This window comes from Diplodia seriata (assembly GCF_021436955.1).
Source record: "Diplodia seriata strain FDS-637 chromosome Unknown scaffold_6, whole genome shotgun sequence".
Lineage (NCBI taxonomy): Eukaryota > Fungi > Ascomycota > Dothideomycetes > Botryosphaeriales > Botryosphaeriaceae > Diplodia > Diplodia seriata.
Window position 1 is genome coordinate 1,219,542 of NW_027117313.1, and position 15,899 is coordinate 1,235,440.

Here is a 15,899-nt window from a genome sequence, read left to right on the forward strand (position 1 = left end):
GTCTCATACCACCGAGAATTCTACTGCTCTCATACTCCTTTGCTCATCACCATGGCTCCTTTGGACTCCAGACAACAGCTGCTTGCCTCGATTCGAGGCCAGATGATGTACCTTCCTGATCTTTGGCCGTACTTTTGTCATTGGCCCACTGGCATCAACAAAGGACTTGATCGTTTACGGAAAGACGAAAGTGATTGGCTCGACGCGTGAGTACACTTACCACTTCCCTTTAAATTCTCTTTGGGATTGATGTTAACACTGTTTGAACTCTGCAGAAACATCCCATCACCAAGGTTGAGAGCAGCATTCAAGAAAGCGGACTTCAGTCTGTTGGGGGCTGCAAGCTCTCCCTGGGCATCCTATGAGCGGCTCAGGATTGCCTCGCTGCTGATTGTTTGGGTACGTCCGGGATTCTTTGAGTTGTCTTTCGTCCATTCGGCTAACCTCATGCTTCGTACTACCAGATCTTCGTGGTGGATGATGGTAAGCACTGTCCAGGTGTACCTCGGCCTGTCTTGATTGATCCGCTAATGCTGTTGCTTAGAGCTTGACATGGAGGACGCATCTATGGTCGACGATCTCGATGCTTCCAACCAATATCGGCATGACCTCATTGAGCTCGTGCGTGATTGCCTCGGGCTTTCCGTAGACGGCGGAGAGTATTTTGAAGGTGCTGTATATGCTAGTCGTCTGGCCAGCGATACAGGCTACAGCCATATCATCCAAAGCTTCACTGAGCTCGGCGATGCAATCCGGAAGGAATACAACATCGGTAAAACCAGACAAATGAAGCATTACAGGGACTGGCTTTACTAACAGGAAAACAGAGCAAAGACAAAGACTATTCGATAACATTAAGTTTTATCTGGACATGACGAAAGAGGAGCAGTGTTCCAGATTGGGTGGTGGTGTACCCAGCCCTGAGGAATACTGGACTTTCCGTGACGGCGCCAGTGCTGTGGAAGCATGTCTTTCTATGGTCGAGTAAGTGGAACCGTACTACTCTTTTCGAGTCTACGCATGTTGACAAGACTTGCAGGTTTCTTGGAGAATCCAAAGGGCTCCCACGGCAAGTGTTCGAAGACCCTGACATGAAGAAGCTGTGGACTATGGCCAACATCAATGTTTCTTGGTATGTCTACTATTCATTCATGGTAGACTAAGCTAATAGACACCCAGCGTCAATGATATATTCTCAGTAAAGAAAGAGATGGTAAGTCGGAATTTTCATCCCCTCTCTTCCTCCTGATCTCTCTCCTGACGGCAACTGTTGTGACTCAGGCCGGCCTGTCGATTGCGAATACAATCCCAATCTTTTATGCAGCTGCTACAGAAAGCGAGAATCCCCTCGAGACTTCAACTCAGCGAGCCGTAGCTCTGATCGCAGATACTATCGCCGAGATGGATGATCTATCCGACAAGCTCATGCTTCGTTACGGTAACGAGGATCCAAACGATCAGTTGACAAAGGACTTGCAAACCCTTATCGACGGTTGCAAGTCTTGGTGTACGGGGAACCTGCACTGGAGGTATGCACGTCCATCCCCTCTCAACATCCTCACGATTGGCCAGTTGATGCTGATTCGTATACAGTTATGAAACAAGACGGTATGGAAAACTAGGAGACAACCGGAACAAAGACGGAAGTCTTTTCATTTATCTGTAAAAATTGATGTCATCTTCGTCTCGGTGTTGGGGCGCTTTACTGGGAAACGGATAGTAGAATACAACGACGGCAACGAAAGACTGAATGTAATGATTTATCTTAGTAGTTCTTTGTGAGTAGCTCGATGCGATCATTGTGTACGATTGGGCATAAACAATGGAAAAAGCAAATAAACGTGTCCTGCTCCCGTGTCGGTAATTCCGAGTCTTCGCACTTTGCTAACCTTTGGTAGTGCCCACACAAATATGCAAGGTGAGATCACTGGATAAGATGTCTCATGTGACAGTAGCCATGGGCGCTTGGCTTGCAGGTTGATCTTCTCGGGTACGCCAGCAGTTCCGAAGGCCTTCAGCTGTCCCCGCGGTGATACGTGCGGAGCCAATCATGCATGGTGGCGCCGACTACAACCCCAAAGGTGGTGTGGACACGACGTCTTGGAGACGCTGGCGCCTCCCCCGCTTCTTCTGTGAAGGTTGGTATATGAAGGCCTCCTCATTTACATTTCTGGACTCAGCTGCGCCGCTCTCCTTCCACCACCTCATCAATCTTCCCGCATTGATTCCACCGTCACAATGAGCCACAACGCTTTGGCTAAAGAAAATGGTCATGAGAGTGTATCAAACGCATCAGATGATCGCAATGGCTTCCGTGAAGAGTGGACAGAGGAAGAGGAAAAGCAGGCGCTGAAACAACTGGACCTCTCCTTGATGACACTGTGAGGATCTCACAACACTGGGAAGAATGCGCACCCCTAATTGCTTGTAGGCTCTTTGTGCTGTATCTGCTGAGCTATGTCGACCGCTCAAACCTTGGAAGTGCTTTTGTCGCAGGCATGGGACGGAGCTGGGGAATTACATCCAATCAGTATTCTTGGATCATCATTGTCTACTACATAACGTACCCACTCGGTCACGTATTCATTCCCTTGTGGAAACTATTCAATTTGCCGGTAAGCACCTCTTGGAGCCTGATAGCCGCGCGTTACTGATTAGAGTGGCAGCTTTGGGTCACTTTGATGGCACTCGGCTGGGGAGCTATGAGCATGTTCCAGGCAGCTACAACCAACTTTGCCGGCATGCTTGTGTGCAGGGCTCTACTAGGCATCTTCGAAGCTGGCTTCTCACCAGCCATCCCGCTCTACCTGACCTTTTTCTACAACAAGCGCGAAATGGGGCTCAGATACGGCCTTTTCCTGTCTGCTGCTCCACTGGCAAATTCGTTCGCGACAGCACTTGCCTACGGCATCGTCCAAGCTCGCACAGCTTTGGAAGGCTGGCAACTACTCTTCGTCATAGGTCAGCAAATCCCTTCAGCCGACATCCGATCAAGCACTGACAAGACAAAACAAAACAAGAGGGCCTCCCCACCATCGTCGTCGCCCTCTTCACCTACTTCTACCTCCCCAACTCGCCGTCCGAGTGCCGCTTCCTCACCGCGCGCCAGAACCGCATCGTCCACGCGCGCTCCGCCAAAGCCCGCGGCGACGCGGGCGCGGGCAAGGGCGCGCTCGACCGGCGCCTCGCACTCGCCGCGCTGCGCGACCCCAAGTGCTACGCGGCCGCCGTCCTCTTCTTCTGCTGCGACATCGGCTTCGGCTCGCTGCCGGCCTACCTGCCGACTATGGTGCGCGACATGGGCTTCACCGCCGTCAACGCGCAGGGGCTGTCCGCGCCGCCGTACCTCGTCGCCTTTGCCGTGTGCATCGGCGCCTGCTTCGCGTCCGACCGCGCGCAGAACCGCGGCGCGTTCCTGGCCGCGTGCTTCTGCGTCGGCGGCGCCGGCTTCGTCGTGCTGGCGGCCGTCGAGGCGGTCGCGTTGCGCTACTTCGCCGTCTTCCTCGTCTGCGCCGGCGTCTTCGCCGGGATCGCGCTGAATTGCGTGTGGCTGACGGACAACCAGGGCGGGTCGACGAAGAGGGGCGTCGGGCTGGCGCTTGCAGGCATGGTCGGCCATGCCGGCTCCGTCTTGGGCGGCTTCATCTTTCCGGCGGAGGAGGGCCCGCGGTATTTCAGGGGCATGTGGATCTGTGCTGGATGCATGTTTCTCGGGGCGTGCACGGCGATGGTGCTGAGCCTGAGCTTGTGGCTGGTGAACAGACGTCGCGATCGGCTGCATGGTAAGAGCACTCCCGATGACGCCCCTGCGGAGGTGGAGTCCTTGGGGGACGGGCATCCGATGTACCGCTACGTCTTGTGAAACAGCGATGATCTCCAAGGCTCGTTATAGATGCCACAACAGAACCATTTATAGGGACATGGGGTGGAGAGTAAATTGATGGCATCTGGTTTAGCTGCGGAATGCAAGACTCTACCTCAATGACATGCCTTTCCATACTTTCTCAACCTCACGTAATTGTAAGGCAGGGGTGCCACGAATCCAGCACCAATCGAGATCGCCGCCGCAGTCCAGAACCACGGATCTCCCATGTTGACTGCTCCGCCAGTGAGGTGATAGTCGACCACGTTCTGCGCCATCTCCATGGTCAACATCGAAATTAGACTCATGCCCGCTGCCGTCTTCACTGCGGCGGGCCAGGAGAGACTGTCCCGGCCGATGCGCAGCAGTACGGTTTCGAGTATCATCGATGACGAGACACCCGCGGCCACTTTGTGAGAGATGTATTAGTGGATGTTTCCTCGATCTGGCATGTCCAGGGGAGCGGTGCTTACTTGATGTAGCCATGATGGGACCAACGCCCAAATCAGAGTAGAAGGACTGCAGGAACCAGAGGGCAGAGAAGTCGCCGAGGGTGCACCCGACGAGACAACGCAGTGTGTTTACAGATGCCCTTTTCCATGTTGAGCTGGATATCCAGAAAGGAAGTGTTGTTGGCGCTGGAGTGGTTTGCTTTTTCTCGCAGAATGCTGTACGTTGACATGCATATACTTTGTTTGACGTGGACAATGTCCGGCGCGGCGATTGAGCAACAGAAAGAAAACGGAGACCGAATAATTCGTATGCTCGCTTATGAAGGGCACTGTTATCCAGGAGCGGACCGTATGTTCGAATACTTTTCGCGGTGAAGTGAATGGAAGTCATCTTAATTTTCCTCCTGGACTTTGGATCCTGTGAACTGAGAAAGCACTCTCTTGCTAATTTTTGTTAGACACAGAAAAGCAAGGAGTGGCAATATGCAAGTATTACTAAGGCTGTTGTGTTGACGAAGGATTATGAAGAAAGGATGGGGGCGACAGTCGGAAGAAATACTTAGGCGAGAGGAAGAATGCGGCTTTTGTGCGATTCGTCGAGGCCGAGAACCCGGTGCCCGGCCTGCTTATGTAAATGAAACTACGACAACGTTAGGAATAAGAATGCTTTAATGCTCGGAAACGGACGATTCGAAGGCAAACATGCTAGATTATTTTGCAATATCGGTAAGCGTACTACTGGCAATGATACCATACACATCTCTCTTTTCGCGTGGAGGGACACGTCTCTTAGCTCGGGAAAGAAAGCATTCCTTGCAATTCTCCAAAAAGCGCCACATCGAATTGTAAAAGGGTTTGCACAAAACGTATATGAGATATTGGAATAGCGTCTTGATATTCAAATATCCATGGGCCTCAAATCCAGGTCGAGTTGATTGTTGTAACTGCTCACGAAGGAAAGTGTGGTATCCGTTGTAGAGAGTAAAAGAAAGCCCCATAAGACCAAACATAGATTTGCATCCCCTGTGATAAAGACAAAGAAAAAGAGAGTAGAACAAAAATTATTTAAGGGAGTCGGAAATGAGAATAAAGGGTTCAGGCAAGTCTGACACGTCTCCAGGATCGATTGCTTCTCTCCCACGCTTGCGCATCCATTTGCCCGACAGCAACCCTCTCTGAATAACCCTCGAACATCTGGATCAGCATAATATTAACGAATCTTACGGTCGAAGCCGCCTTGTAGCTTATGTTACCCTGGCTCCAATCCTTGAGACAAACAGAGAGCGCTACAATCTCAAGGCGTCTTTCACTGCAGACTATACCAGCCAGGTCCTCAATGTCGATACCAGCTATCATGCCCACAGTGTTTTGGTGAAAGTCTGAGAGTGTGACAAACTTTACTGAGTCGGAGTTGCTCCTTGATGACCACAACGGTCCCTTCGAATAGGTGTTCTTTGCGGCTTCCCCACGGAAATGAAATGGGGTCGTAAAAGCGTGAAATTGAAGAATGGCGCCGACTTCTGGCGCTAAACCCTGCGAAACCATGGTCCCGACTTTCATTTGATTGAGATGCGTGCGGCTATAAGCTTGCAGTGAATCACCAGTGTCGATATGAAAAATTGATTTGAATGGTTGATAAACTTCTTGTGAGACGATCACCATTGCCTTTACCATGGGAGCCAGGATAGATTCACCGGTTGGTGGTCCATTTTCATCCCAGCAAGAGGGAAAATACCCCCTATTCTCCCATCCCATCCAAGACCAACTTGGAAACTTGGGGGCGGAGTGTCGTCGCCTCAATGAGAAGCCTCCAGGCAGTGTGACCCATAGAAGCGCATAATCGAAGAAGCGCTCCGGAAGGCCATGGTAAAAACGAGAGTCCAGGACAGATGCCAGAGCTGTTTCAATGCCTAAAAATGCAGGCCCAATGTCGGAGGTAAAGCTGAGGTTCTTACAAGAGTAGCTCTCAATGACCCGCACATACGAAGAGAACCATGATAAGCCAGATGCGATGACTAGTCGGGGTAATGGAAACAATGCAGTTCCTGTGTCGTCGAATTTTTCCCAATCAAAAGAGAGTCCACTGTACCAGCTTCCGGTGCCACACTGCAGAATGGTCCGGTTGGTATAGCTGAATAGAAGCCTGCGAGAGAGCAGGATCTCTTGATAGGTCCATGCACGACTTCCAAACTTAGAGGAACAGAGGACATCTTCCAAGTTGCTGTCGTCTACTGGAGCTTCCATTCCTGGGTAGGTTTCCGAGCAGGTTGTGCCAGTGTAATGAACGCTTGGAAGGCGACTATTAGCATCCAGAGCTTCCGCCGCCACGATGGTCAGGAATGATCGGGAGTAAATCTGTGCCATGTGCGCAATTTGATGATGTTTTTGCGCTGGATCGTCTTGGACAATACAAAGAGAATCAACCCACAGGTAGTTCCCCTTGAGTCCTCGAACCAGTTGGATGGAGTCCCGGACGACTTGCGGGATATCTCGTATGATGGCCTCGAGTGATCCTTCCCGACGAAGAAAGTCAAGGTTGGATCTCAGAACTCGGTATTGCTGTACGCTGCCCCAAACATAGCTGAGGGTGAAATAGCCACATTTTGCCGAGTCGTGCCGAACCAGGCACATCTTCCGTACGTCGATGAGGTTGATTTCAAAATCGGCTTTTCCAAGACCAAGGACATCCCCATTGCAGCTCTCGCCATGATTTTGACAGCATCTCCTGAGTTGTGACAAGATAGGTTTGCAACGGCGAGAAATAAGGCCTTGGGTGTCTCGATTTTCAGTGCTCATCTTCAAAGAGCGAAGATTGGAGAAACACGAGGCTGACGTCGAGTAAGAGGCGCGCCGTGGACCTATAAATAAGGCAGTGTAGACCCTGCGCGAAAGTCTCACCAATAGATCATTAGCTGGTCATTCCATTGCTTTGAATGCGAAACAAGTAGGCCACGGTCAGCCTCGCGGTCAGCCGCTTCTGCCTAGGCGTTGTGACACTTGTAGGGGGGTTGTTATCATCTTGAGGGCATAGCTCGAGACACTGGTGACGCTCTATGGAACACGCATTTCTTTCTAAATCAGCTGCCTTCAAGCAGCTGGTAGAGACGTTCGAATGCTGATGTAGAGTTATGGAGTAGAAAAAGAGTTCGTTGGCGGGAGCGACTCCCTCCGCGGGGTGTCGCTAACCAAGACGGGAAAGCTTACGATACAGCTACCCGTAAATTTCGGGCGCTTGACGTAGCGCCCAGACCCTCCGGCTTCCAACCACATTGCGCAATAAACATCAACACTAGCTTTCCCCGGGCACCAAACTTTTCCTCAGCTTCCTTTCCCTCGGAAACGATGGAATCGCCACAAGAAAGCGATGCCCAACGCCGCGCGCGAGAGCGTCGCGAGCGCCGTCAAGCCAAAATCGCCTCGCAGGGCTCATCACGCCTGGAGGCTATCACCTCGCTGAGTGGCCGCCCAGCTCCCGCAGTCGAAGATGGTAAGCCTACTCTCTCCTCACCAGCTGCTTACACCTACATCATCCGTGCACTTCTGACCCCGCTCTACAGCCAGCCCCGCGCCTGCAAAACCCGCGGAGCCCAGCTCCACCGCCGCCGCCGTGGAGCACGACTCCGCCGACCCGCCCGAAGTCGACATCAGCGAGCACTACTACCAACCCGCGCCGCGCCGCCTGCCTCCCTCCTCCGGCGCCTCGGGAGCATCCACGCCCTTCGGCCCCGCCAGCGGGCGGGACAGTCCATTCGGCCCCGGCGGCGGTGGCGGCATGAACGACGACCCGATGATGCGGATGATGCAGCAGATGATGCAGGGCGGCGACCAGCCGGGAGGCGCGCAGGGAGGAGAAGACCCGATGATGAAGATGATGCAGGCGATGATGGGCATGAACGGTGGCGGCGGCGGCGGTCCTCCGGGAGGCCAGACGGCGGAGGCGCAGAAGCAGGCGACCAGCTCGGCGTACGTGTGGCGCGTCGTGCACGCCGTCTTCTCGTTCGGGCTGGCGGCGTACGTCGCGCTGACGTCGACCTTCGACGGGTCGAAGCTGAGCCGGAGCGCGTCGGCCGCTTTCGCCCACCAGCACGAGGACGAGGCGGGGGCTGCGGGGAAGCGGTTGTTCTACATCTTCGCGACGGCCGAGGTGCTGCTGCAGACGACGCGGTTCTTCGTGGAGAAGGGGAGGCTACAGCAGGGCGGCATCATGGGGACTTTGTCAACCGTGCTGCCGGAGCCGTTCGCTGGGTATGTGAGGTTGGCGGGACGGTATAGCGTGATCTACACGACGGTGGTTGCAGACGCCATGGTGGTCGTGTTTGTGCTGGGGGTGATGGCTTGGTGGAAGGGTGCAGTGGTGAACTAGGGAAAGGGCTTGCGGAATCATAAAGAACGATAAATTTATTCAAATAAAACATTGTAAACAACACATGCGGAAACGAGCAGGAGTTGTAGACGTTGTGAAAGCTTGCCCAAAGTGCTACGCTGAGGCAGCGAATACCAATTCAATTTGGAATCTCTCATGTGATATTCTTGCGTCAGCCACCGGCCATTGTTGGGATTGATGCTCCCGGTTGGACACATCTAAACACCCGTATCTGACTGAGAAATCCGCTTTTTGATATATGTCCGCAATCCCACAAAATGGTACTGTACATCCCAACACCGCGCCTTGTCTCTTTTGCCTTTGAGCGATATCTCCGTATCAATCTAAGACCAAATGCTCTCTTCCATCTGGCCCTCCCCCAACCATTCCCTCGCACCCACGTCTACGAAGGCTCCAGCCCCACCTGTCCCCTTGCCGCGGCCAGCAGCTCGGCCTCCCTCTTCCGCTGCCTGTTGACCGCGGCCTGGCGCGCGCTGTCCTTGCGGCTGCGTTCACTGCGTTCCGCCAGCTCGCGCAGCTCCTCCTTCTCCACCTCCGTCGGCTCGACCTCCTTCGCGCCCGTGACCTCGTACAGCTGCTGCAGGATCTCGCTGTCCGTCTTGCCCTTCATGTAGATGGTGACAGTTCTGTCCTTCCGCGCCACCGAGCCGGACGATTGCGATGGGGTGGAGGCGGCGGAGGCGGCGGCGGGCGAGTCGAAGAGGATGTTCATGACGGCCGGGTCGGATTGCGCGGCGGAGCGGTCGACGGTGATGCGGAGCGCGGGGTTGCGGTACTGCAGGCGCGGAAGAATCGCCTTGAAGAACTTCCTGTAGAAGGCGTATTTGTCAGAGACGCTTTCGCTTTCCCGGCTCTGGTTGCGCGGCGGTACGGTCGGGATGGTTGGACTTGGACGTACTTGGGTCCCCGGTGGCCGTCGTCGATCTTGGGCGCGAGGCGCATAGTTATCTTCTTGACCTCCTTGGGCATGACGGCGGCGCCGGGCCCGATCCGGATGCCGAGAAGCTGTTTGGAGTAGGCGTATCGTCTTAGTCGAACGGTCTGCGGAGGTGATGCGGCACGGGAGTGCGAGTAGTTACCTGCTGTAGATTCGCAGACAAATTAGCAATAGCGGGCGAAGAGTTGGGGGCGAAAACTTTACTCACTTGCTTCAACTTGAACATGCGCTGTCCTATCGTCGGCATCTTGGCGGTTGTGTGGAGAATTGGGGTATTGGGCGGGTGGAAGCTGTTGTTCGGCGGAGCCGATCAGATGGAAGGTTTCCCATGGGCCGTCGGAATTTTGGAACGCCGGTATCTTATCTCTCGCTGATTCATCGGCATGGAAATGGAACGCGCCAATGGGCCGTTACAGAACGCGGTCGCGTCATTCCTACCTAGCTATGATGGGAGCCATGAAATCAGCGGATGATGCCGCGTCACCGTTGGCTGATGATGATTTTGTCATTTCATGCTCCAATGCACGGGCAGTTGCAGTGAATATCCGGAGGTAAACAGGCACTTCGAGTTCACAAAGCAATGACTAGACAGACCTTGACTGCCCTCCTGATAGGATGCGATATCTGATTAGACGTATGTTGAAAGCTTCAATTCCTTTACAGCTCACTTGACGTGTTCTGCATCTTCCTATTGCCCTAAGCCACCGAATTGGAGGAAGAGCCTGCATCAACCCTCAACACGGAGTTGCCCTACTCTGCGCAAGAGGGAAAAATCAATTGGCCATGAGACCGAACGCCCCGCAGTCCCAACTACCTAGTTCCTATAGCAGTCCCATGACGTTTCGCCGTACGCTCTGTACTCATAACAGTACTCGTGACAGGTATTTACACCCCATCTCATCCAAAAATCTAATATCCCGAGAACCCGCGGAAGCTATTGCGTCGCACTTGCCGCAGTTGGAGCATCAAGTTCGTGTAGCTCATTCTTGATCTAAAATGTCCATTTACTGCGCGGCGGCAGGTGCAGCAGGGCGCGGGCCACCGGGAGTGGCGCCACCTCTCCGGCTATGATAAGTTAGTCTAACGATGGCCTAGAGTATATTAAAGCCAAGAAACGGAAGAAACTTACACGAAAGTCCTGCTGAGCATGGAGATGGCAATCATGGGCAGCCAGCTGGGCATCTTAGAGAAACCCCAGATGGCGTAGGCGACAGGGACGGCAAGGCCGTACTTGACAAGGGCGCCGTCGAAGGGGTGGAAAACGCCCTCATAAGGCTCGGTCTCCTTGTACTTCTCCTCGAGAGAGATCTTGGCGATGTCCGGGGCGGTGGTGGTGGTCCTGTTCAGGCTAATGAAGCGGACAGTGGTGGCCGGGGTGGACTGGTCAGCGAGGGGAGCCGGAAGGAGCACGTGCAGGATCGAAGGAGGACCGGCGGCCCAGGTGTTGCAGAGGACAGGCTCTGCCTCGCAGTCGACCTGGCCGAGACTAGGCGACTTGGGGCTGGCAGCGAGGAGAGGGACGGATTTCTGCAAGGCGGCACAGTTAGAATTGCATGTTCAATTGGCGGGCACAGAGCTTCCAACGTACAGTCCAGGCCTCAGTGGTGTTTCCGCACATGCCGAAACAGGTCTTGTTGCCGCCGGTAAGGTAGATCAACCACTCCTCGGGCTCAGAGCCGGCAGCGGAGGCGCTGGGCGTCACAACGTCGCGCCAGTTCTCCAGGGTCAGGTTGGCGACGGTCTTCTCGACGACCTTGGAGGCGCCGGCATTGACGGGCGACTGCACGGCGGGAATGGCAGTAGAGACGTAGCCTTGGGCCTTGTTGAACCAGCCCTTGACCTTCTCGGCCAGAGGCACTTGCTCCTCGGCGAGCGCAAGCGCAGGGAGGGCGACCAGGAGAGTCTTGGAGAAGCGCATTGTGGCGGTTCGCGGGGTGGTTGTGGGGAGCGGGTGCGAAGGAAGGAGACAGAGGCGAGGGACGGCGCGCGGTGGTGTGCGACGATGTGGTAATCGTGCAGATAATAAGGTGCGAGGAATGTGGCGGAGGGCAAGCAGGCAGCAGGGCGGGACTTAACCGGAAGCGCGGCCAACGGTATGCAAGGCTAAGGATAGGCCGAATTGCAAACACTACGGAGCGACGAAGGAAAAGATGCCAGGTGACAATTCGCGCGGCGAGGCAGGGGACCCCGAAGCGACGCGTCGAATTAAGCTGAAGGCAGCCTACGGCCAATCCGGCTAGTGCGCTGCTCCACGTCTTGCAACCGCTGGTCAGAGCTCCAACGGGCAGTCGCGTCCCAGTCGCACGCAAAAGGGCGCTGTGACTCTGGCCACAACGCCCTTCGTTGGGGAGTGCAACCATGGCTGTCCGCTACCAACAATGCGGGCCGCTGCTGGACCTCATTCCGTCCTCAATTGCCAGCGTCGGCCGCCCATCATTTCCACTGCTCTTCGTATCTCTCTGCCGCCGTGGAGACCCGCACGTCGCGCACTGTATCATCCTTCATTTCTGAAACTGGACAGTGCGCACTATGCATCTTACGTCTGCCAGCTTGGCCGCGCTGGTCGCCATCGCCTTTCAATCGCCCAGTGTCGCTGCCGGCCCAATTGAGAAGGGAGCTGGTGAGTCGTGATCTCCGTCACCCAAGTCAAAGCTTCCTTCTCCGTCTGGCCCGGACTGACCACCTGCAGACTCCACCTTCTCGGCTGCATCAATCGTCCCCACACCCGCTCTTGTGGAGAACGCGGGCATTGCAGCTGTCCGGCCAACTATCACTAGTCTATCGTCGAACGCAACGAACTCACTGCTTCCTAGCGAGGACTTACCTGTCTGCCGTGATGACGCGGCGAAGCCGTTCTGCCTGCCGGCCAACAACACGGACCTCTACCCCGGCGAACGCTACTACGTGACGTGGAATTCGAAGTACTTTAAGCCCAACTCGACCATGAACATCCTGCTCAATTGGTACAACGACACGAGCAGGAACGTGTGGGCGAGCGGACCGGTTCAGAGCAAGCTAGGCGCCACAACTGTCGACGTGAAGCAAGAGTGGCTGCGGGGATCTACAGCGTACAACCTCACCTTTTTCGCACAGCATTCGGATGCTGCCGCCGGAACTACCGCAAGCGTTTACGACGGACCGACAGTGCAGCTGAAGGCGAAGCCGTCAACACATTTGCAGCCACAGGAGTCCACGAAATCGTACAACGAAATGGGGCTGAAGATCGGCTTGCCGGTTTGCTTGGCTTTCACAGCCCTCGTTGTCGGCGGATTGGCATATTGCATGCGCAAGCAGAGGCGAACTGGCCTCGGCAGTGTCATGGGCCGCAAAAGAGGCTATGCAAGCCGCAAATCGCGGTGGCAGCGCCTGGGTCGGGGCAGGGCTGGCAAGGAGGATGTGCGCTCACAGGAACACGAATTGCTTGGTTCTGGGGAGTACAAGGACGATCTTCCTCCGCACCGGAAGCAATCGCGCGATTCTAGTTTGGACTCTCCTGTCAGTAGGCTATCGGCAGATGAACGGAATGTGTTTAGGGAGGAGATGGAGCGGCAGGGCGCGGGTGGTCGGCAGTAAATGGGAGATGTGCTTGGCTGGCTGGGGGACGCTGAAGGTGGAAAGGGGATTGCGGTCGTACTCTGTAGTTGTACTGTACTTAGTAGCAGCGTCTCGCAAGTTGAGGGTGGCTGCAGCTAGAAAATGCCAAAATGGGGAGCACTGCCAATCACGACGGTTACCGAATCCAGGCTAGCCTACCGTTTGCTGGACCCCGCAAGCCCCCACATGACTTGTGCGTCGCTGCCCCGACTCGGATCACACCACGAGTGCAGCTCTGCTGCCATTCCACTGAACCATCGGCAATTTCTCCAAACAAGTCTCATCTCAGCCGGGAATGTCAAACTGCGCCACCTGACATGTCCGTTATCTGTGAAGCCCCCAGGACGAGTTATGATATCGACGGCAGCACGCCTTCTTTCCCCGCATCCACGCTGTCCCGCCAAGACGGCCTCTGCAAGCGCTGCGAGGTGCTGGCCCTAGATGACGGTAAGCAGGGCGGCCAAGTCAAAAGCGAAAACGGCGAGGACTTCGTGTCCTTCGGAGATAAGAGATGGCTGGACCTCGACTACAAGCTCGAGGACCGCCTACCGGCTCTGCCCGCTCTCAGCGCATCCGCAAACGCCGGTTGCGGCTTCTGTCGACTCCTCAAAACCGCCATCTTGAGGCTCGTTGGCGGCGAGAAGACTCCCGTTCCACCTGACAGGTCACATGTCCTCGCCAAGCACCTCAGGTTCCTGCTCAAACCAGGCCACAACCACGACCATTTCCGCTCCAACCACGAGAGAGATCAGACCGTTCTCGATGAGCTTGCGGTAGAACTCTTCTTCTCGCGCGACGAGCACATCGACGAGTGCCGAAAGCCCAGGCCCAGGTTTGCTATCGAGGAAACGCTGTTTTTCGAGGTGCATGCAGCGCCAGGTATTTCCTGATCAGGCACATGCCTTCTACCCACTGCTGATGCGCTTCAGGTCAGTGCGCTAGGTGGTTAGGTATCGCACGACAGCCCGTCGCTCCGTCCGCACTGTCCGCACCGGGGAAAAGGAGACTCAATGAACTTGTCGCCAACTGTTCTCCTCCGCAGTGCTCGAAGGCAACCCATTCGTTTGTTCCTTCGAGGCTCGTGGATGTTGGTGGCAGAGAAGGTTCTCGAGAGCCTCGCCTTGTCATTACCTCGGACCGTATTAATCTGGCCAACGGGACCTCGTCGGGCGTTCATGCCGTTCCTTATGTTGCCTTGAGTTATTGCTGGGGCGAACGTCAGCCGTCATTCACGACCAAGGCAGACTCTCTTCCAGGTCACCTCCAGGAAATTGCTATGAAGAATCTCCCAAAAACCATCTGCGATGCAGTGCTGGTCACTCGTGCGCTGGGAATTCGGTACCTATGGGTCGATTCTCTGTGCATCGTTCAAGATGACACTGGGGATTGGCAGAGAGAATGCGCGCAGATGAAGTCCATTTATTCAGAGGCATACCTCACCATCTCCGCCCTCGCAGGAGACTCCTGCAACAGCGGCTTCGCAGACCGTGCACTGAGTGAACCGGAAACTGGACTCCAATTCAAGTCATCTCTACGGCCGTCGGTTTGGGGACAGTTCTATTTGAAGTTACCTCATCCTGCGGGGATTGACGAACGAAGTGTTTTCTCCAGCTGCATGGATCCTTGGGATTTCCCTACCTCCCGCGTGTCACTGACAACACGTGGATGGCCGCTCCAGGAATGGCTGTTGTCACCAAATAAACTTGTTTTCCGAGATGACATGGTCTACTTCCAAACGGGCACACATCGAGAAGCCGAGAACGGATTCATTACTCTCGACGAGTCTCTGAACGAATGGGCGAACTCTCTCAAGAACACAGAAACGGCAATGCAGAGATGGTACGAGCTTATGGAGGAGTACTCGCAGAGAGACTTGACCTACAAACAGGACCGTCTTTCCGCCATTTCCGGTTTGGCACGAGACGTGTCCGAGCGACTCACGCTGGAGTATGTTGCCGGTCTTTGGGCTTCTGACTTGCAGAAAGGATTGCTGTGGACAACCATGGCGGAAGACGACGAGGACAAGATTCCGCTCACTCAGCGCCTTGCTGAGCTGACGTCCATCGACGCGTTCATGGCACCATCTTGGAGCTGGGTTTCGTATTCCCACGGAATTCTTTGGTCTTTGCCCGGACTTGACCTGTCGAGCTCCCATGTATCTCTGCTCCCTAGCTGTGAGCTCATCTCAGCAATAACCACTCCCCACGGCCTGGATTCCTTTGGCCGCATTAAAGCCGGACACCTGAAGATCCGTGGCAAGTTCATCCAGTTGCCGTCACCGAAAATCTACCTGGCGTCAAAATCTCAATCCAGACTATTGACTATAAGGACGGCAAAACCAGACCGCGACATTGCGACAGTCGAACTCGATTTCCGGTTCGATCACCACATTACGTATGAGGGATTCATCACACCTCTACCATTACGTGATACGCCGCTGGAGGGCCTTTCTCTGCTCATGACGTCCAAGCTAGATGAAAAGACAGTAGGTGGACTCATACTTCTGCCTACGGGAGTTGAGTCGGAGTTCCGGAGGGTGGGAATAGTCATCTCCAACCCGCGAGGCATGAGAGCGTTCGACGAACTCGAGACTCACAAAATCCGGATTGTCTGATTGCACAAGGTGTTGCTGAGTATTCCGAGTCTGTAGTTTCTTCCATGACCCTAGGG

At 54.7% G+C, this 15,899-nt stretch overlaps 7 protein-coding genes across 7 annotated transcripts; 5 read left to right on the forward strand and 2 right to left on the reverse strand.

Annotated features, from left to right (window-relative positions):
* Nucleotides 1–552: 552 nt before the first annotated feature.
* Nucleotides 553–1,163, forward strand: SLS55_006282 (uncharacterized protein; the record flags this gene model as incomplete). The annotated part of the gene is made up of 3 exons (XM_066777712.1): nucleotides 553–772; nucleotides 828–984; nucleotides 1,040–1,163. 3 exons carry the CDS (start codon nucleotides 553–555, stop codon nucleotides 1,161–1,163), a joined length of 501 nt encoding a protein of 166 aa, XP_066631807.1.
* A 1,578-nt stretch (nucleotides 1,164–2,741) lies between these two features.
* On the forward strand, nucleotides 2,742–3,862 carry SLS55_006283 (uncharacterized protein; the record flags this gene model as incomplete). The annotated part of the gene is made up of 2 exons (XM_066777713.1): nucleotides 2,742–2,747; nucleotides 3,023–3,862. The coding sequence occupies 2 exons, from the start codon at nucleotides 2,742–2,744 to the stop codon at nucleotides 3,860–3,862; spliced, it is 846 nt and encodes a 281-aa protein (XP_066631808.1).
* A 4,043-nt stretch (nucleotides 3,863–7,905) lies between these two features.
* SLS55_006284 (uncharacterized protein) lies at nucleotides 7,906–8,677 on the forward strand (the record flags this gene model as incomplete). The annotated part of the gene is made up of 1 exon (XM_066777714.1): nucleotides 7,906–8,677. A coding segment is annotated over one exon (772 nt), but the record flags the coding sequence as incomplete, so codon positions are not given.
* A 403-nt stretch (nucleotides 8,678–9,080) lies between these two features.
* SLS55_006285 (mitochondrial 54S ribosomal protein mL61) lies at nucleotides 9,081–9,882 on the reverse strand (the record flags this gene model as incomplete). The annotated part of the gene is made up of 3 exons (XM_066777715.1): nucleotides 9,081–9,507; nucleotides 9,597–9,739; nucleotides 9,844–9,882. 3 exons carry the CDS (start codon nucleotides 9,880–9,882, stop codon nucleotides 9,081–9,083), a joined length of 609 nt encoding a protein of 202 aa, XP_066631810.1.
* Nucleotides 9,883–10,639: 757 nt separating this feature from the next.
* On the reverse strand, nucleotides 10,640–11,553 carry SLS55_006286 (uncharacterized protein; the record flags this gene model as incomplete). Its single annotated transcript, XM_066777716.1, has 3 exons — nucleotides 10,640–10,700; nucleotides 10,765–11,162; nucleotides 11,224–11,553. 3 exons carry the CDS (start codon nucleotides 11,551–11,553, stop codon nucleotides 10,640–10,642), a joined length of 789 nt encoding a protein of 262 aa, XP_066631811.1.
* A 611-nt stretch (nucleotides 11,554–12,164) lies between these two features.
* Nucleotides 12,165–14,119, forward strand: SLS55_006287 (uncharacterized protein; the record flags this gene model as incomplete). The annotated part of the gene is made up of 3 exons (XM_066777717.1): nucleotides 12,165–12,255; nucleotides 12,325–13,134; nucleotides 13,635–14,119. The coding sequence occupies 3 exons, from the start codon at nucleotides 12,165–12,167 to the stop codon at nucleotides 14,117–14,119; spliced, it is 1,386 nt and encodes a 461-aa protein (XP_066631812.1).
* An 830-nt stretch (nucleotides 14,120–14,949) lies between these two features.
* SLS55_006288 (uncharacterized protein) lies at nucleotides 14,950–15,843 on the forward strand (the record flags this gene model as incomplete). Its single annotated transcript, XM_066777718.1, has 1 exon — nucleotides 14,950–15,843. The coding sequence occupies one exon, from the start codon at nucleotides 14,950–14,952 to the stop codon at nucleotides 15,841–15,843; it is 894 nt and encodes a 297-aa protein (XP_066631813.1).
* Between the last annotated feature and the right edge of the window lie 56 nt (nucleotides 15,844–15,899).